The 21,823-nt window shown below is 35.5% G+C and overlaps 1 protein-coding gene across 1 annotated transcript in view; it reads left to right on the top strand.

Annotated features, from left to right (window-relative positions):
• Positions 1–21,823, top strand: part of MIB1 (MIB E3 ubiquitin protein ligase 1) — a 136,886-nt gene that overhangs the window by 100,707 nt on the left and 14,356 nt on the right. The window contains exons 13-18 of the mRNA XM_038543674.1: positions 5,528–5,660; positions 9,162–9,248; positions 10,992–11,153; positions 14,739–14,920; positions 16,665–16,857; positions 20,952–21,030. Coding sequence (XP_038399602.1) covers positions 5,528–5,660; positions 9,162–9,248; positions 10,992–11,153; positions 14,739–14,920; positions 16,665–16,857; positions 20,952–21,030 — 836 coding nt within the window. The remainder of the gene's footprint in view (positions 1–5,527; positions 5,661–9,161; positions 9,249–10,991; positions 11,154–14,738; positions 14,921–16,664; positions 16,858–20,951; positions 21,031–21,823) is intronic.

Here is a 21,823-nt window from a genome sequence, read left to right as displayed (position 1 = left end):
TTTTAATTGTGGTACTGTCAAAAAAAGTTGAGGAGGGAGCACATTAAAAAAAGTTTAAAAACATCTATTCACTAGTTAAAAGTAGGTGAAAGAAAATAAAAAACAGCCATATTCATTTATTAAAGTGATTACCATGGATAGATTTTGAGTATACATCCTCTCAGTCTTCTTGTCTGCATCCATTCAGATAGGGGTGGGTATCGAACAAAAATATGTATAGAATATCACATACTGGTTTGCATTTAGTATGCCCTAAAGAACTTCTGCTTGGGATTGATCAACTTTTAGTAGATTCCTTTATGAATTCTGGCTTTATTATTTAAGGGATTGTTTCATTAATTTATTTAGCAAGCATTTATTGAACACTTAATATGTGCTATTCAGCGATTCTAATGTGTTTTTACATTAAGTAATTCTAATAGTAAGGCCTCCACACTTCAGCTACTTGGATTCATTTGGAAAACATTGCCTGTCTCTGAAGAAAGATTGTAAAACATGGCAGGCCCTAAAAATGGACCCAGTGCCATTTGACTGCTACATACCAATGTAGACAGCTGCTTGTCCCCTCTACTTCTTAGAACTCATTTGTTCATCATTCAGCAAACGTTTGAGTATTACCATGTGCCAGGGATTATGCTAGGCACCACTATTAGTTGTTCCGGAACTTAATGCTTCTTTGGCACTGTTCACAAATGCCTGCTTAACTGGTAGTAAGATCTTACCTTTAAACCATCCATGTCCTTAACCTCTTGGAAAACAACTAGATTGAGAAATAAAGAAGAGTGTATGGGCATTAGGAAAAATACCTCCAAATCTCATACACTGTGCTCCACAGGTGAGAGTTTTGACTTAATCAAATTATTGATGTGTCGAACTGGTCACACCCTGATCTCAGCAACTCTATGGACTTGAGTGCTTGTAGCATAAGTCTCCTCTTCAGGAACTACAGCACTGCAGGGGATAGCTGACCGTGGCTTTCCTGGTTGGATTATGGGCTCCTCAGACTGTCCACCCCACAGAAGTAGGACTAATTAACAGAATGGATTGGTTCTGAAGTGAAAACATGATCTCTGAAAATCTGAATTTTGCATTTTAGTATAAGGATTTGATTTACTTTATAGAATGTAATCGAGAAGGGACTGGGATCATTTTTGTTACTTGTAACAGTAGCTTGGAATTACCATCTTTCTTTTGCCCTGACAGTTCATTTACACATTTTGTACTGAGAGGAAAAGGCAAGAAGACATAAGGTAGTGAGATAGTAGAGAGAGTAGGTTTTCAAAAATACGTCTCTATTTCTGTTTAAATGCCTTACTAACCTTCTGAGCCATGGCTCTTCTTTCTGAGAGACTTCAGCTTTCTCTCACTTGTTCACTTAGGAAATACAAGCCCAGAAGGACAAGTTATGATGGCTTGGACATCCACATGTCAGTGGATAGCTTATGCTCAGAGAAGGAAACTGCTCCTCTTTCCCTTTCTTTTCTGAGTTATTGGCAGCATAATATGAGAAGGTACTTCCGAAACAGGAATGCGAGATAGTGGGAAACATGGTTTCACAAGAACCATCTTCTCAAGGATATTCAGTAATTTGACTAAAAAAAAAAAAAAAAAAAAACTTCGTAAAAGTAGCATGAACCACACTTTATAATGTAAAACTTACGTCATATTTGTATAGTTTGGCTATAAGAACTAAAGTAGCAAGTTAAAAGATGTTAATATAGTAAGCCTAAATATTATTCTAGTGTTTTGACTTAAATTTTAAAAATCTGATACATATATACATAGCTAAGTCAAATAGTACTACAAAGCTTATAATGAAAGAATGTGTTCTCCTTTATCCCTCTTCATCCCTTTGCTTCCCCCAACACCCTCCCTATTCAGTAACTTCCAGCTTATCCTGCAGTTTTCCTAATTTATCAATTGTAGATAATATCTACTGATGTCATGTCATGAGAAATGAAGATTTAAAACTATTGACATTGTCTCTTACACCATTTCTCTCAACATAATCCTATCAGTTTTTGTTTAAATCAATAAGTGTTTACTATCTTATGATTTCACTTTATTTTTAATAAAAGTTTTTTTCCGCGTGATTTATTGCTTATATCTTCTAAACTCTCCAAAAGAATCATAAAAGCCTTATAAGTTCATTTCTTACATGGTCATTTCTTACATAGTCATTTCTTACATACATATGTGTAGAGTTCTAGATAATGTTTTGGCACCAAGATTATGCCAAATCCAAACATCCAGTAGTACAATGTGGTACCAGTTTTTTCCCTGTTAAGAATCTGAGTCAAAGTTACATAGTATCTACTATCTCTCTCTCGTTTTTTAAAGATTTTATTTTTAAGTAATCACCCAATGTGGGGCTCCAACTTACAACCCTGAGATTAAGAGTCACATACTCTACCACTGAGCCAGCTAGGCACCCCAATATCTAGTATCTTATTTTAGTCTACTTAAGGAGGAAGATCAGAATACTCACAATTACTGTAAACAAACTAAAATAGGAAACCTGAGCTTTCTGTGAGATCCACGAATGGGATTTAGGGGTTTGTAGACGCTTTCAAAATTGTAGGCAGAGCTATAGATACGTGCATTTCTCTGGGACATATAGATACGTCCATACTTTTCCATAGATTTTGAAATAATTTTGTCACCCCAAAGCAGTGATTATGACTTTAGTAACAACCACTAAAAGCTGTATTTAAGTTGTGATACTCTGTATACTTTGGGTTACAGACCTATTTTAAAATCTGACAAAAGCTGTAAACTTACAAATTTGAATACAGTTTTAGAAGTTCTTGGATCTGGGCAGCCCGGGTGGCTTAGCGGTTTAGTGCCGCCTTCAGCCCAGGATGTGATCCTAGAGACCCGGGATCGAGTCCTGGATCGGGCTCCCTGCATGGATCCTGCTTCTCCCGCTGCCTGTTTCTCTCTCTGTGTGTCTCTCATGAATAAATAAATAAAATCATAAAAAAAGTACTTGGATCTTCCAGAGACTGTTTAGAGATTTCTTGGGCTTCCTACATGGGATTCATAGACCATTATATTAAAGAAATATGTTCTGGGTCTTGTTAGGCCTTATTCTCATTTTATAGGCTTACAGTTTCATTTATACACTCTTACTCTACATCGTCAGCCTATTTCTCCATATGTTTGTAACATTTCTCTATTTCAAAATTTTATCTTTCATATGTATCACCTAAGAAAAACTATCCGAATATGTGTCTTATTATCATTTCTTGTCTTTTAATACTCTGTTGGCACAATTTTATTTATTATGTTTTCATGTTCCTTTATATTTTATTTATCATAAACAATAAATGAATATAGCAGAGAAAGGCTTTTTAATAATTTTTGGATGTAAAGCTTAATACTTGTAATTATGCTTGCTCCCCTCCACCGCCTTGTTGGCACAAATTTAAAAGTGTTTCAGTTTTTATGTCTTTTGTTAGGAGTGGGAAAACCCCTAATGTCTAATATGTGTATATCAGGTCCATGCCAAGTCCAACACTCTTTATAGGGGTAGTCATTTTCTCAGTCTTAAACAAAATAGTGGATACATATATTAAGGGAGGATTTTTCGAAGTTATGAGTTTTCTGCATAAAATCTTTCTGTTAAGCAGTTACTGGTATATGGTAAGAAAAGTTGCTTTTAATTTTACTTTTCTTTTTTGGGAGTGGGCTAGGTATTTCTTTAAAAATAATTTTTTTTAGTTGAGTGTAGTTGACATATGATGTTACTTAGTTTCACATGTACAGCATAGTGGTTGAACATCTCTATATGTTATGCTGTGCTCACCGCAAGTGTAGCTGCCATCTGTCCCCATACAGTGCTATTAAATATCATTGACTATATTCTCTATGCTGTACCTTTGACCCTTGTGACTCATTCATCCAGTAACTGGAAGCCCGTATCTCCCCCTCTCTAACTACTCCCCTCTCTTCTGGCAACCATCAGTTTATTCTCTGTATTTATAAGTCTGATTCTGCTGTTTGTGTATTCATTTGTTTTTTAGATTTGACATGTAAGTTAAATCATGTAGTATTCTCTACCTGACTCATTTCCCTTAGCATAATACCCTTTAGGTCCATCCTTGTTGTCACAGATGGTAAGACCTCATCCTTTTTTTCTTTTATGGCTGGGTAATATTCCATTGTGTATATATACCACATCTTCTTTATCCATTTTATCTGTCAGTGGACACTTGGATTGCTTCCATATCTTGGCTCTTGTAAGTAATGTTGCAGTAAACAGGAGTGTTCTGTTTACTGCAACAGAAATGTATGTATGTTTTTGAATTAGTGTTTTTGTTTTCTTTGGGTAAATACCTTGTAGTGGAATTACTGGATCATATGATGCTTTTATTTTTAATTTTTTGAAGAACATATTTTTTTCCACACTGGCCGTACAAATTTATATTCCCACCAGCAGTACACTGGAGGGTTCCTTTTTTCCTACCTCCTCACCAACATGTTATTTCTTGTCTCTGATTTTAGCCATTCTGACGGGTATAAAGTGATGTCTCATTGTGGTTTTCATTTACATTTCCCTGATGATTAGTAATGTTGAACATCTTTTCATATGTCTGTTGGCCATCTGTATGACTTCTTTGGAAAGTTATGGACCTGAAAAATGTTCAGGTCCTCTGCCCATTTTTTTGATCAAATTGTTTTTTTTTTTGGTGTTGTGTAAATTCTTCACATATTTTGGATATTAATCTCTTCTCAGATATATCATTTGCATATATCTTCTCCCATTGAGGAGGTTGCCTTTTTGTTTTGTTGATAGTTTCCTTTGCTGTGCAAAGTTTATTTTGATGTAGTCCCAATAGTTTATTTTTTGAAGAAGCATCACTTCTTGATAATGACTTCTCCTCCTCTTTTATGCTTTACTTTTTGATGTTCTTTAGAATAACTTTCTTGCTCTGGAAATATGTTGTTATTGATCCCAAAATTTTAAATATTGTAATTACCATTTTGTGTGTTTTGATACCAACTGGATTTAGCATTGCTAAATGATATATATCAGATTTTTAACTACAGTTCATGATAATCTACCAGTTACATGAAATTTGTCTTTTTATCACTATTATTCCTACTTTGTTGTTGTTAACCTGGCTTTTCTTTATTTACTCTTTCATTAATAGATAATATTCAAGTTGAACCTAAGAGTTTCCACAAGACCATAAATTGTCCTTGTTTGGATCTATTTCTTTCTCCTTTTTTTTTTTTTCTCTCATTAGGTTTTTCCTTTTGTAACACACTCCTATTCTAGTTTGATTCTATTCCCTAAATGGTGATAGTTTCTTTACCTCCTAAAGCATCAAAAAGCTGCACATTAGAGATTTAGAAAAAAATACAATTCATGTTTCTCTCAGTGCATAATTTTCTTTAAAGAAGAATGTTTTTATTTGATTTCAGAAGTTTTCTTTGAACATTTTTTCTAAAGAAAATAGTGAAATATTTAATTAAATATCAAATTATGTAAATCTCAAAATCATGTAAACTTGACTTTCAGTGCAATGCGTGTTTTACTGTCTAAATTACCAAGACCATGGATTGTGGATGAGAAGAAAGATGATGGTTATACTGCCTTACATCTGGCTGCGCTAAACAATCATGTAGAAGTGGCTGAACTGTTGGTACATCAGGTAGGAAAAGCTGTGCCATAATTTTTAACAATTTTGGACCGTTGCCATTTGTTTATTACTTCATCAACTACCTATTGATAGGTTATAGTAAAATCCCATGATTATGGAAATTCAGATATGGTGCATGCACTCCATTCTTCTGCCTAACACTTTTAAATGGAGGGTAGTGGTCTGTGTGTGTGTAGCCCGATTATTCCCTTCTACAGTGTTCCTAGATTGGTTCCATGAAATAGGCATAAGTGATTTTCCAGAATCGCTACCACTGTTGTCAGAAGTATCCATCAGCCATAAGGCCAAGAACCATTATGTTGGTATCTAAGCTAGTGTGGCCAGTTGCTGTCAGATAACTCCAGGCTACAGCCAGGACCTGGGGATTCAGTTCATGCCTACTGCTGGACTCCAGGAATCTATGACTGGATAGCAGCAGGTTCACTTCAGTCATTTGATTCATCTTTGAAATAAGATGACACCAGATTTTTATGAGATTGGATTTTGGGGGAATTTATTTACTATAGTTTTTTTTTTTTTTTTTCAATTTTTTTTTTATTTATTTATGATAGTCAGAGAGAGAGAGAGAGAGGCAGAGACACAGGAGGAGGGAGAAGCAGGCTCCATGCACCGGGAGCCGGACGTGGGATTCGATCCCGGGTCTCCAGGATTGCGCCCTGGGCTAAAAGCAGGTGCCAAACCGCTACGCCACCCAGGGATCCCTATTTACTATAGTTTTATGATGTTTTAGTTTTTCAGCAAAATTTTTAAATACTTCAATGAAGCATATGCCATATAGAAGCACTGAAGTTACCAAAGAATTATCTGTGATCTCTGATTCACAGAACTTAGTCTAGTTAAGAAGATGAAATAGCAGGAACATTTAGTAAATTGTTCATTATGTGTGATTAGCATCACATTGAAGTATAGCTGACACACAGTGTTTCATTAGTTTCAGGTGTACAGCAGCATAGTGATTTGACCATTTGGATGCTATTCATTATGCTTTGCTCACCCCAAGTGTAGCTATCATCTGTCACCAGTACCATTGACTAATAAGCCTTTATTATTAAGGTTACTATTCTTAAAGTATTGTTAATTGTGATAATTTCCGTTTCAATGCAAAATACAGATAACTGACAATATGCCAGTGTCACACTGTCTTGATTATTGTTTTTAATTAGGTCTTGAGATCCGTTAAAGTAACTCTTCCAACTTTGTTCTTTGTTCTTTTTTCTGAGAATTACTTCGATATTTTAGATTTTTGAATGTCCCTATAAATTTTAGAATCGGATTACTAGTTTCCATTAAAAAGTCTTGACATTCTGGTTGCACTGCACATTTTAGATTGAACCTTTTTTCCCCCCAGATATATCTTAACTCGTTTCTTTCATGCTGTTGTAAATTGTATTGTTTGAATTTTCAGTTTCTAATTGTATATTACAAATAAATGGAAATAGTTATTTTTTGATGTTGACCATATTTCCTGTGATTTTGTTTCAATAATCACATACTAGAAATTACAACCACAGTGAAATACTACTAATCTGCTTCTAGTACTACTACTATCAATGAAAATAACTAAGATTAACCAAATGTTGGTTGGGATGTGGAGCAATTAGAATTCAGACATTGCTGGTATTTTTTAGAGCCACTTTGAAAGTTTGAAAGTTTTGGCAGTTCTTAATAAAATTATGCATGTATTTACTATGCAACCTGGTAGCCCCCCTCTAGGTATGTACTCAAGAGAACTGAGGACATATTTCCTCACAAATACTTTAGTGCACAATATTTTTAGCAGCTTTACATGTAATAACCTCAAACTGAAAGTGGGCCCGATGTTCATGAACTACTCTCTAGATAAAGGAATTAAAGTACCTCCGTACAGTGAATACTACTTTGGAAAATCTAATGATGGAAAAGTTCAGGAACTTAAAAAAGAAAATCTCTCACTTTGTGCATTTAATGAGAACAGGCATGGTAAGAAAACAAGCTGAGATCAAGTTCTTCCTGATGACACCCAGAGAAACATAAATAATAAAAACAAATCAGAAACTCCAATCTTCCAGAATATGTCATAGCATTATTGGAGTTTCAACTCTACCTAATACCCCAAACAAGGGCACAGGTCGGGTTTCAGAGTTGTATTCAGAGGGCATGAATGGTTGTAAGATGTAAACAGAATGATAAAGTTTATCTTACGGATCTGTAGCCCTTTTCTTAATTTAATTTTTAAAATTATTACACAAGACATTGTATATAGGGTGGTTTTACATGCTTTTTTTCTGAATCTTTACTGGAGGGGGGGAAAATTTTTTCTTTCTTCTGTTCTAGGTTCTTTGGCTGGTCTAATAATTAAATTGACATGAGACATAACAATAGGAGAAAAACACATTTAATTTTGTATACGTGGGAGCTCAGAAAAATATGAGACTCTCCAAAGTGAGGCAACTTTTTATACCTTTTAAACAAATAATAATTTGTGGAGAATACACAAAGGGGTTTGCACTTGGGTTAGCAAATAAATAAATGAAGTAACAAAGTTTAGATAGTAATTCTTGGTCCTTAATTTCTTAATCTCTGGCAATAAGGATGCCCTCTACCCTCCAGATGCAGAAAGGATAGCCTTCACATGGGGAATTTATTTTCTGCTTTCAGGGGAACGAAGGAAGGTCAGAGTGTCCTTGCTCTGGCTATTTCTTAAGTAACTTTAATACAAAATAATCAATATACCAAAGTGGGATTATTTTGAGGCAGCCCACCCTTAATCCCATCATCATATTGACCCTGTGAAATAAGTTGCACTATGACTGTGTTAGAGTCGAGGAAATGATCATGAAATAGCAGAATGCCTCTTAAGTTCTAGAAGCTCTAGGTCCCCTTGTGCCAATAAGTTTAGGACTTTTGCTTTTCAGTTCCTTTCCTCTGTCCTTGGCATCAACTGTTCTCAAATAGTGCTTTGACTATCCCAGGACCCTGGTAGGACATTGTGCTTTCCCTTTAGTAAGTATTTTTATGTACTAATTAAGCATTGTCTTCTCACCCTCCAGCGAAGTTCCTTTTCACTGAATAAGAGCTCAGTCATGCAGCAAGAGGAGGTGACCTTATTAGGTCATTAAAGTAAATCTAAATCCAATATGAAGACTCACTAATAGAACTTCAGGAAATATTATTTACAATGAAAAGGAGGTAATTACCTCTGTTGCTATATAATGGAGATTGAGAGGGAGATGTGTTTGAGCTCTGTACTGAACTTTGTTTTTTAATTGTTCCTAGATAGAGTCACCATAATAAGTAATTATTGTAAACTTGCTGTTCTATCTCAGAAAGTTTATTGCCCCATCTAATTCTTGCTGTATCGCCAGCTACTGTTATGAGAACAATGTTGCTATAGCTAGAAGGGAGGAGAGTGGTCAACAGTGTTCTGTGTTGTTTATTCCTAATGAAGAGTTACAGTTTTAGTGTCCAGGGTTGTCAAATTTTGAGTATGTAAACTTCATTCTTCTTTTTCAGGGTAATGCTAATCTGGATATCCAGAATGTGAACCAACAGACTGCCCTACACCTTGCTGTTGAACGACAGCACACCCAGATTGTGAGGGTAAAGTATTTACTAAGAAGAATCTTACCTGATAGTTATGTTTTTAGACAGATTTCTAGAAGGTCTTGAAAATTATACATGGTTAGATCTTTCAAAAAGCATAGTTGGTTGTAAAAATTATGATTTTAGGCTAATATTTTGTATTAGTTGGGTAAAGAGTTTTTAATTTATAATAGGGGAAAAAATCTTAAAACTGATATTCAAGGTCTGTTGTATAATTTTGTTGCCAGACTTGCGACTTCCCAAAATATTAAATCAGAGAATTTCATGGTAACATATAAACTGGCTTTTAAAAAGTACATTTCCTCTTAATTTGTGTAATTGAGAGTGCACTATAATTAAAAGCTTAGGTTGGACGTTTACTGCACAGATTCCAAAAAAACTGAAATACATATTTTTATTTGACTAATCTGATATTCCAGAGAAAATATTTGAAAGATTATCGGTTTAAAATTTTTTTGTAGAGCAGTGATTCTTAAAGTTTAGAAGCTGAACCAGCAGCATCAGCATCACCTGGGACCTTGGTAGAAAATTCTTGGGCCCCACCTCAGACCGACCAAATCAGAACCTCCAGGGGTGGGAACTAGCAATCTGTGGTTTAACAAGTCCTCCAGGTAATTCTCATGCATGTTCAAATTTGAGAAACACTGTCCTAGAGTGACATTTTATGTAAACTTTTGGGAACAAAGTAAAAAAAAGGAAAACCACCAACAAATGATAATTTGCCAAGACAGGTAAGACCATATGCTTGAGATTGTCTTCTGTTGTGTTTTTTTAAAACTCTGTGACAGCATTTGTAGAAAGGATTAGGAAAATCAATAAAGCACTATAAGTAAAGTCTTAAATATAAAGTTATATTTATTAAGATATTTTTGAGTTATATCAATACCTCAGTAGTTTAGCACACACTTCACATTGTTACCTAAAATTCTTCTTGCTAAAAATATTTTCATTTATCTGTGATTTTTTGACTTTCCTTATGACTCTACATTTGGAGAAAATTAACCACAAAGAGAATAGAATAAATAACTTGCTTGAAATAAGTTAATATCTTTAAGTAGTAGTAGAATTGTGAACATTTACGATTTGGTCCTATTGGAAGTACTTAAAATATCCCAATTCACATATCTGCAATTAAAAGGAGAAAAAGGGGGGATAATGGCTGGCTCAGTCAGTAGAGCATGAAACTTTTGATTTTGGGGTTGTGGATTTGAGCCCCACATTGGGTGTAGAAATTACTTGACAAAATCTTTTTAATTTTTAAAGATGTATTTATTATTACAAATTTTATTTATTCCTTTGAGAGAGAGCTAGAGCGAGCAGGGGAAGCAGGGGTCCAGGGAGAGGGAGAATGAATCCTAAGTAGACCCACGACTCTAAGATCACTACCTTCAGGTAGGGCCAGGGATCTGTCAGTGTTACTTTATTTATCAAAATTTATTTTATTTAAATTCAATTAAATAACATATCGTGTATTATTAGTTTCAGAGGTGGAGTTCAATGATTTATCAGTTGTATATAACACCCAGTGCTCATTCCATCAAGTGCCCACCTTAATATCCATCACATAGTTACCTCATCCCCTAACCCCTCCCCCCCCAGTAACCCTCAGTTCGTTTCCTATAGTTAAGAGCCTCTTATGGTTTGTCTCCCTCTCTGATTTTGTCTTTGTTACTTTAAATATGTAGTAATTTCTTATCGGCCAGAGAGACCTTAGCAAAATAAGATGTCTTTCTCTTTTAGCTTTTGGTCCGTGCAGGTGCCAAATTAGATATTCAGGATAAGGATGGGGATACTCCTTTGCATGAAGCTCTGAGGCATCATACCTTGTCTCAGCTGCGTCAGCTCCAAGATATGCAAGATGTGGGGAAGGTAGATGCTGCATGGGAGCCATCCAAAAACACAGTGAGTAAATTAATCTTTAATTCTGTACTACTGGAAGTATCTTTTAATGCAATTTCTATATTTGTGGTTAATTTAATCTGTTTCTGATAAAATATTTTATTAGAACTGCATATGTAGAAACTTAGTTTATGGACTAAGTAATAGTTAATTCTGAGTATATTGTTTCTAATTCTATTGAAAGTTGTTTGGTTATTTTTTAACTTTAGCCATTTATATGGGTGTGCAGTGGTATGTTGGGGTTTTGATTTACATTTCCCTAATGACTCAGCAGTCATTGATATTGAACATCTTTTCACTTGCTTGTCAGTCATATGTATTTGATGAGGTATCTGTTCACATTTTTTGTGCATTGTTGAACTGATTTCTTACTATTGAGATTTAAGAGTCTGAATTCAAATTCTGTATCAGATACGGGATTTGCACATATTTTCTCCTCATCTGGCTTGTCTTTTCATTCTTACAATAGTGTTTTTGGAAGAGCAGAAATTCTTTTTTTTTTTTTTTTTAAGATTTTATTTATTCATGAGAGACACAGGGCGGGTGGCAGAGAATAGGCAGAGGGAGAAGCAGGCTCCATACAGGGAGCCTGATGTAGACTCGGTCCCGGGACTTCAGGATCACGCCCTGAGCTGAAGCAGGCGCTTAACCGCTGAGCCACCTAGGTATCCCCAGAAATTCTTAATTTTGATGAAGTCTGATTTATAAATTTTTCTTTCATTGTTTGTGTTTTGTGTCCTTTCTGAAAAATCTTTGCTAAACCCAGATCACTAAGGTTTTCTCCTCTTTTGTACTAGAAGTTTATTAAGTTTTAGCTGTTACATTTAGAACTATGATTCTTTTTTTTTCCTTTTGAAATCAAGTTAACATATAGTATATCATTAATTTCAGGGTAGAATTTAGTGATTTGTCAGTCTTCTATAAACACCTGTGCTCCTTACATCAAGTGCCCTCCTTAATGCCCATCACCCAGTTTATTCCATCCTTCTACCCTTTTCCCCTCCAGCAATCCACAGTTTGTTCTCTATAATAGTTCAGAGTCTCCTATGGTTTGTCTCTCTGTTTTTAACCTATTTTATTTTTCCTACCCTTCACCTGTGTTCATCAGTTTTGTTTCTTAAATTCTACATATAAGTGAAATCATGCAGTACTTGTCTTTCTCTGACTGACTTACTTCACTTAGCATAATACCCTCTAGTTCTAGCCAGGCCGTTTCAAGTGGCAAGATTTCATTCTTATTGATGGCTGAGTAATATTACATTGTGTGTGTGTGTGTGTGTGTGTGTGTGTGTGTTTGTGTTTGTGTTTGTATACACACTGCATCATCTTTATCCATTTTTCCATCGATGGACATCTGGGCTTTTTCCATAGCTTGGCTCTAATGGACATTGCTGTTATAAATATTGGGGTATAGGTGCCCCTTTGCACTATGTTTGCATCCTTCGGATAGATACCTAGTAGTGCACTTGTTGGGTCATAGGGTAGTTGTATTTTTAACTTTTTGAGGAACCTCCTGCTGTTTTTCCAGAGTGGCTGTACCAGTTTGCATTCCCCCCAGCAGTGTAAGAAAGTTCTGTCTTTATCCACATCCTCACCAACAACTCTTGTCTCTTGACTTGTTAATTTTAGCCATTCTGACGGGTGTGAGGTAGTATCTCATTGTGGTTTTGATTTGTATTTCCCTGATAATGCCTGATTTGAGCCTTTTTTTCATGTTGTTGGCCATTTGTCTTCGGAGAAATGTCTGTTCATGTCTTCTGCTCATTTCTTAACTGGATTTTTTTATTTTTTTAATGTTGAATTTGATGAATTCTTTATAGATTTTGGATGCTAGCCCTTTGTCATTTGCAAGTATCTTCTCCCATTTGGTAGATTGCTGTTTAGTTTGGTTGATGGTTTCCCTTGCTGTGCAAAAGCTTTTTGTCCTCATGAAGTCCTAGTAGTTCATTTTTGTTTTTGTTTCCCTTGACTCTGGAGACATGTCTAGCAAGAAGTTGCTGTGGCCGAGATCAAAGAGTTTGCTACCTGTGTTCTCTAGCATTTTGTTGGATTCTGTCTCACATTTAGGTCTTAACATCAGACTGTGTTTCATTCGGAGTTAATTTTTATTTTATTTCATTTACTCATGAAAGACAGAGAGAGAGAGGTAGAGACACAGGCAGAGGGAGAAGCAGGCTCCATGCAGGAAACCCGATGTGGGACTTGATTCCAGGACCCCAGGATCACACCTTAAGCCAAAGGCAGACACTAAACCACTGAGCCACCCAGGCGTCCCTCATTTAATTTTTATATATGGTATGAAGTATGAATACGAGTTCATTTTTTGTCTTATGGATATTCCAGTTATTTGACCACCATTTGTTGAAAAGACCTTTTCTACTGAGTTGCCTGTTGTGCCTTTATTACAAATCAGTTAACCGTATATGTGAGCCTTCCTGGATCCTGTATTCTTTTAATCTGTGTCTTTAACTATGTGATACCAACCCTCTGTCTTTATTACTTTAGCTTTATAATAATCATTCAATTCAGGTAAAAGTCCTCCAACTTTTTTCTCCTTTTTCAAGGTCATTTGAGTATTCTAAGTCTTTCACCTTTCAATGTGAATTTTAGAATCATTTTTAAGAATGTGAAGGGGCTCTGAGACCAAGGTGTTTTAGAATTGCTGCCTTTCTATATAACCATTGGTAAATTCTCTTAACTCCTGTGTGCCTCCTTTCTCATTTTATAAGGGAGTGGAATAATTACCTCCATATAGTTATTGTAAAGATTAAATGAGTGAATTCATAGAAAGTGCTAAAAGTAGTAGTTGGTCCATTGTAGATGCTCTATGGATGTTTGAGAACATGTTTGAATCAGTAGCTCATATGACATCAGAACCTGCTTTATTTCCTCTTCCATTTCTTGGCTCAGTTCCTTGGTATTGGAACCAAGGAACTAAGCCTCATTTCTCTCTCATCTCTCCTCTTACTATTTCATGTTCGTTATTAGCACCTCCAGAGCTAAATTGAGTAGAGAAGGGACTACTGGGATGCCTGGGTGGCTCAGCAGTTGAGCATCTGCCTTCAGCTCAGGATATGATCACGGGGTCCTGGGATCAAGTTCCACATTGGGCTCCTTGCAGGAAGCCTGCTTCTCCCTCTGCCTATGTCTTTGCCTCTGTGTGTGTGTGTGTCTCATGAATGAATAAATAAATAGAGAGAGAGAGAGAGAAGGGACTACTATTTCCTCAATATGTCCATCAGAAGTCCTGTTCTAGGGTCTTATTGGCCTAATTGACCTGATTTTGTCATCCCTGAACTAATCACATAGATGAGGTGGATATCTGACTGGCCTTAGCCTTTTTTGGTCCACCTGTAAAACTAGAGAGTTCTCAAGCTATATACCTGAGAAAACTGGAGTGAAGAGGGGAATAGATATTAGGACTGCAACTCATAAAGGCCCACCATATCTGCGTAAGCCATTAGTTCTTTCCAGACATGTATTTTTGTATAATAATGTGTCTATTTTGTATAATACATGCACACACATATTTGGTGGTGAGAATTGATTCTCAAGGAGAAAATCATGACTCTTTTCATTTGATTTCAGTTAATAATGGGACTTGGTACCCAGGGGGCAGAGAAGAAGAGTGCAGCGTCTATTGCCTGTTTTTTGGCTGCCAATGGTGCTGATCTTAGCATTCGAAATAAGAAAGGTCAATCGCCGCTTGATCTCTGTCCTGATCCAAGTCTCTGCAAAGCACTGGCAAAGTGTCATAAGGAAAAAGTCAGGTTTGTATCATTTATTATCATAAAAATATTCTCTCTGTATAAAGTACCATGTGGTTTCATAATGGAGGACTTGATTACTTGAAAATGTCTTTGTCTTTGCTCATCATCTTTGTGTTGACACTTTCTTCCTTAAAAATTTTCCTACAGGCACTATGTCTCTTATGTGGTATTTTCTACATTACTGAATATGATGTTTTATGCATAATAAATGCTAAGAAACTTTTCTAAACCAGTTTGATCTTCCAGTACTCCTACATATTAGAGGAATTTATAAGAAAAAGCCTTACTAGTGAAGTTGCTGTGATTAATGTTAGATGTATTTAAAACTTTTAATAGACTTTTTTACATGCTTACCAGTAAGGTGTATCTTACAAAAACCCTGTGATAATTTAGTAATTCTAGCACACTGCACATTGCCTGACAGGTATTCACTTAAGTATCACTGAAGGATTGAAAGAATTTGAAAGAATGAACACATGAAAGAACCAATTCCTGAGGGGGGCACTTGATGGGATGAGCACTGGGTGTAATGCTATATGTTGGCAAATTGAACTCAATAAAAAGAAATTAAAAAAAAAAAGAAAGAAAGAACCAATTCCTCATAGAGTTGTCTCTAAAAATGATTTCATACTTGTCTTCTTTTCTAAAAGTAAAATATATCAGTGATTTTAGTTATTTATAATGCAACTGATTTTCTTATGAGATACTGTAGACATACAAAGATGTATATTTCGTTACATTTTTTTTTTTAATCTAAATGGTACTGTGTATCTATTATTGCCCTTTCTACTTGGTTCTTGTCACTGAACATTTCAGTAGTTGTCCTTTAATCTTGTGTTTCTTGCCTCTTTTATAATTTGGGTATAGTGATAAATGGCTTCTCTTTGGAATCCATACATAGAGCTGTGTTAATGGGAAAATTAACATAATGAGGTATATGTATTTCTCTAAGTGTATCCTTAAGGAACATAAAATCCTATTACAAAATGTCAGTGTGCATCAAAAAATATAGAATCCACTATAATTTCTGCAGTAATAACTAACCGGTGTATAAGATAAAGTCCCTTTGCGTGTGCATGCATGGGTATTCGTGAGTTTCTGAAGATTGTGGTAGAAATCGTAAAATCGTATCCCCTTTTTATAGCTGTAGTTGGTCTTATATATGTACTTCTGTGTCTTGTATCTATTTATTTATAGATGAGTTCTGTCTTTCCATAGTAGAGTTTTCTGCTCCCCAAGGATACATTTAGAGAAATGTCTGAACAGCAGCTGCAATGACATGTTTTCCACAGTGCATGTCAGTTATGGACTTTGATGATGCTTCATTCTGCCTGTAGTTAAGGAAACTAATGTGGGCTCTAGCTAGAATTTTTGTTTTATTTCTCTGCCCTTCTCTGCTGGGTCTGTTATAGATAAAACAGATTCTGAGTGAAACTGTGTTTATGTCAATTTTTTTGTGAGTAATGTTTTTGATTTCTCTGTTAGAAGAAGATTCACCCTTTTCCATTGGGTGAGCTATTCAGTTTAAAATTTGAATAGTATTAGAAGTACATAAAGATGCAGAGGTGTATATAAATAGAAAAATATAGCATATACTATTTCTTATATGGATGTTACAGCTTAATTTTTTTAACATAACTAAAGCTGTTTTATGTATACTAATGATGCTGCCGATTTTTTTAAAAGCATTTTAATTAATATAAATATTCTGATAGGATTGATTATAAATATTTTCTTTTATTAGTGGCCAGGTGGGTTCTCGAAGTCCTTCTATGATTAGTAATGATTCTGAAACTTTGGAAGAGTGCATGGTGTGTTCAGATATGAAGAGAGATACTCTTTTTGGCCCATGTGGACATATTGCTACCTGTTCTTTATGTTCTCCACGAGTCAAGAAATGCCTCATCTGTAAAGAACAAGTTCAGTCCAGGACAAAGGTAATATATTTTTAATACAATATTTTATCATTTTATGAAGTTCTTTGAGACTATAAATAAGATTATATGATGCCATATATTAAATTTCATTCTTTCTAAGAATGATTTAAATACAAGAATGTATAATTTATATATTTATCAAGAGAACAGTTTTGAGTTTCCTTATTTAAGTGTAAACTATAGAAGTTAAAAATAAAATTGATCTACTCTTTTGCTGTCAAAGGCTCTTATAACCTAAAGATGTACTTAATTCCATTTTTTATTGTAGTTATTTTGAGTACATGGACTCATATTTGACCAGTTGTTCTGTTGTCGTTTGGTAAAATGTCACACATTTTGGATTTGTTTTATCATGGTGTTGTTTGTTTCTTTTTCCTCTGTGTTTCCTGTAAATTGGAAGTTAGATCTAATGTCTTGTTTAGAGTCAGCTTAAAGAATTTGGCAAGAAATTCTCACGGATGATGCTACTCACTTTGTATTGTGTCCTACCAAGAGGCAAATAAAGTCTGATCATCCTGTTGTTAATGAAAGCCAATTCTGTATCCACTCTGAACTTTTGATCTTGTCTGACTCTGCTTTTTGAGAAGTAGTATTTTCTGGGTTTCCGGTTTCATTCTTTTTCTGTGTAACTCAGTGCTTTATCATAACTGTACCGTCTTACCCATTTGGTTTGTACTGAAATAATTGATTTTCCTTTTAGTTTTTTCGTATGTGTGGGTAAAATGAGATTTAAGTTTCTTACAAATGATTTCTTTTAAGGTGAGTAGTTTAAACCGGAAGATATGTTTGGTTTTCTTTGGTTTCACTTATGAAGTTTATACTCTTTTTTTTATTCCTTTCTTTTTATTTGCTTCATTTTCCCCTGATGTTTCTTAAGCTATTCATTTACCTTCATTAATTAGAAAGGAGCTAGCATTAATTCTTATAATGAATTAGTTGACAGTGACTTAAAAGGTATTACGTTGCCAGGGCTTTTTACATTTTCATAGGGAACCTTCTAAGACTGGATGTTTTCTATGATCCAGAAGAAGAATTTTTGGCACCAGAAAAAGTACAGGGAAGTTATTTTTGGATAGGAGATCCTGGAGTAGCAGCATTAGGCACATAGCTGCTGAGTCCCTTTGTAAAGGTGGGAAGGGTGAACTCACAGCACTTAACTGTCTGCAGGTACTCTGTTGGCATTTTATGTGTGTTATATCTGTGTCATCTGTACTTAATTGATGAAGATCATTCTACTTGGTACTTACAATTTGATTTAGTTACCTGCTCACTAAACAACAGTTTAGGACTGCATCAGAATGAATTTCAGCCATTCTCTTATTTTTAGATCTGTATAATCTGCTGTTGCACTTGAAACTTTTTGTGTAGATTAAGTGTTATTTCAACAAATCTTTATTGAGCACTTGCTTTATAGTCAAGAGCGAAGTGTATATAATTCCCTTCTTAAAAATATGTAATCTGCTGGTAAACTATGACTTAGATTAAAAGCTACTCTGCCATATAGGATGTTGTAGGTACTTTAAGAGAGATGTAAAATGAGTTGAGAGCCCCACATTGCCTGCCAGCAGCAAAGTCTTAGATACAGAATAACCCTTACTGGTCATCTAGTCCAGCTCTAGGATTCACAGTTGAAAAAAACTGAAGCTCAGAGAAGCATACCCAGAATATTAAATGCAGGTCTCTTGATTCTTTCTTTTTTTTCTTTTTAGATTTTTTAAAAATTTATTTAGTCATAGAGACATAGAAAGAGAGAGAGAGAGGCAAGAGACACAGGCAGAGGGAGAAGCAGGCCCCATGCAGGGAACCCTATGTGGGACTCGATCCCAGGTCTCCAGGATCACACCCCGGGCTGCAGGCGGCGTTAAACCGCTGCGCCACCAGGGCTGCCCAGGTCTCTTGATTCTTAAGTCCTTGTTCTTTCCCCTGTGTGATGATACACAGACATAATTTAGAAGTGTCTACAGAAGGAAGATTGATGCAACAGAGAGCTAGAGAGGGAGGAATATGCTGTCATTCCTTTTTAGACCACTTCTGAATTCCAAGAATTAGGGGGCTGTTACATTGACTTTCAAATGATGAAATTTTCAAACCTGTAGAAAAGTAGAAAAAGTAATATACCCACCAAATAGATCTGACAGGTTAGCTGCAGAGCCTTTGGATATAAAGAAATAGTGACCCCAAGTGGTTAAAGGATAATGAACATCTTCATTAAAGATGAAACAAATTACAAAACTAGTATTTAGAGAGGAAGGGGGAATAAACAAGCCTCATCACTTTAGCAATTAAAGAAATATAAATAAAAAATTATGAATTACCATTAACCATTCCTATCAAATTAGCATAAGTGAAATTTAAAAAATGCTAGCTAGGAAAGTGGAAAATGGGCACTCTCTTAAACACTGCTGGAGGCTTACTAAATGGGTTCATGTTTTTGAAGGACTGTCCTGACAATATTTATGAGCCATTATAATAAACATACTTTACTTAGTAATTCCATTCCTGGGAATATAACCTGAGGGGGAAAAAAATAACCTGAGGAAAAAATTCAAAGGGGAAAAAAGCTAAGGCTACAAAGATTTTCTTCATATTTATTAGGGGATTTGGTAAGTAAATGACTGTTTAAATCAATTTGCTAGATTATTTTAAACTCTTTATTTACAATTGAGATGTATAGGGATCCCTGGGTGGCGCAGCGGTTTAGCGCCTGCCTTTGGCCCAGGGCGCGATCCTGGAGACCCGGGATCGAATCCCACATCGGGCTCCCGGTGCATGGAGCCTGCTTCTCCCTCTGCCTGTGTCTCTGCCTCTCTCTCTCTCTCTCTCTCTGTGACTATCATAAATAAGTAAAAATTAAAAAAAAAAAAAAAACAAAAAAACAATTGAGATGTATAAACAATTGCATTGGAAATCTTTTAAAGAAAAAAAAGGAAATCTTTTAAAGAAATAGCACATCATTATATAGAGAGGAGAAGAGAATTATGCATTGGACACTGATTTTATGTTTGATTTTGAAATAAACACTCCACACATAATATCTCATTTATCCTTTACTATCCCATGAAGAAAGGTTATTCTTTATCATTCAGATAAAAAGAGCTGTGGCCCAACAATGTTTTAGATAATTTGTTATTATTGGAGCTGCAATTTGAATCCAGGAATACAAAGATCTCAACAAGCCACGTCTTACGGTTTTCTCCTGTTATTCAGCTACAGAAATTCTATGTACATGCAAGATATAAGTTACGAAAGCCCATAGAAAGAGCATGTATGCAATATTTAGGTGAAGTGATAGGTGAGTGATCCTTTTTGGACAGTAATATTAAATGGTGCAAGATATGGGTGAATGTGAATGTCAGTGTGTATCAGAAAGAAGGAGAACAGGTGACAGATGGATGTGAAGCAAGGGCAGTGGGACAGGATGGGGGTGAGAAAAGCCAAGAGCCAAGATTAAGAAATAGCTATGCACTCAACACTCAGATGAAGTGGAGATGAAGAGGAGGTAAAATTGAGGGAAATTCTGAACAGGTTATGTAAGACTTGTGGCTTCAGAGATTAGGTAGAAAGAGCAGCCTAAAGCCATGATCTCCCACCAGCATGGGGGAACTGACCAAGTCCCGGAAAAGTTCCTCAGATGTAGATAGACAGAAAAATACCACTTGGGATCTAGCATTCTGTGAATCTGGCTGGGTTTTTTTATTAATATTAGAAATCTAGCTTATCTTATATTTATTTTTATACTTCTTTATTTGTTTTTTTAATTTTTATGTCAAAATAGTGTTTGTTTTGTTTTGTTTTGTTTTGTTTAATTAAAGTCTTTTCTGGTCTTTCTGACCACAAAGGAAACGAAGTTTTCTTTATCATTCTTTGGGACAGAGCGAGATCAACATTGACATAGGACCTGTGAAGGGCCAGGGTATATAAAGGTGGAAAGATGAGTAACCAAGAGAGTAGAGGACAGAGGAGGAATGCATATTGTTTCCTGTGCTGAGATTGCTGCCTTATAGAGGAAATACACTTGGATACAAAATGCACTGTTAGAGTTATGAGATTTATCTGTAGATGTTCACACTTGTGGTATAATGTCTTTTTTGTAGATTGAAGAATGTGTGGTATGCTCTGACAAGAAAGCAGCTGTTCTTTTTCAACCTTGTGGACACATGTGTGCTTGTGAGAGTAAGTAGCCTACACAAAACTTACTCAATGTTTTTATAAAAATAGAAAATGAAACAAATTATAACTTGGAGGTTTTTTTTTTTTTAAATAACCCATGAATATGGGATCCCTGGGTGGCGCAGTGGTTTAGCGCCTGCCTTTGGCCCAGGGCGCGATCCTGGAGACCCGGGATCGAATCCCACGTCAGGCTCCCGGTGCATGGAGCCTGCTTCTCCCTCTGCCTGTGTCTCTGCCTCTCTCTCTCTCTCTCTGTGACTATCATAAATAAATAAAAATTAAAAAAAAAAATAACCCATGAATATAAAACATTGGTGGGCCTCTCTAGTACCTTCCGTCTCTTCCTCTGTACTATATGTATAATGTCACCTATGTCTCTCCTTGTTCTACCGACTCACATTTTGATTTCATATAAATCAGCACAAGATGATTCTTCTCATACACAATAGAAATTTATTTCCAAAAATGAATTTTGAAACCTTTAGTCTAGCCCTTTTCACATATAAAGTAGCACATCTTCATTTATCTTCACCGTGATATTGCCTCTTCTGCAACTTCCCCCTCCTACTGAATCACCTATAGCAACTATTTGGGGCTATAATGTCTGGCCTTGTTAACCTTTCTTCATCTTTATGTCAGAAGAGCTGATAGGTCTCTTTGGGAGAATATATTAAAAGTTCAAGTAATGTTTTAAAATATCTCTTAGGCCTTTGCTTTTTATATCTCCTCTTGTTCTTTTCAAATTCATGTACTGTTCAACATTTGCCTCTTTCTTTGTCTTTTTTTTGTTTTTGTT

This window comes from Canis lupus, chromosome 7, assembly GCF_011100685.1.
Source record: "Canis lupus familiaris isolate Mischka breed German Shepherd chromosome 7, alternate assembly UU_Cfam_GSD_1.0, whole genome shotgun sequence".
NCBI classification, from domain to species: Eukaryota; Metazoa; Chordata; class Mammalia; order Carnivora; family Canidae; genus Canis; species Canis lupus.
This window is presented reverse-complemented; position numbering and strand designations above follow the sequence as displayed.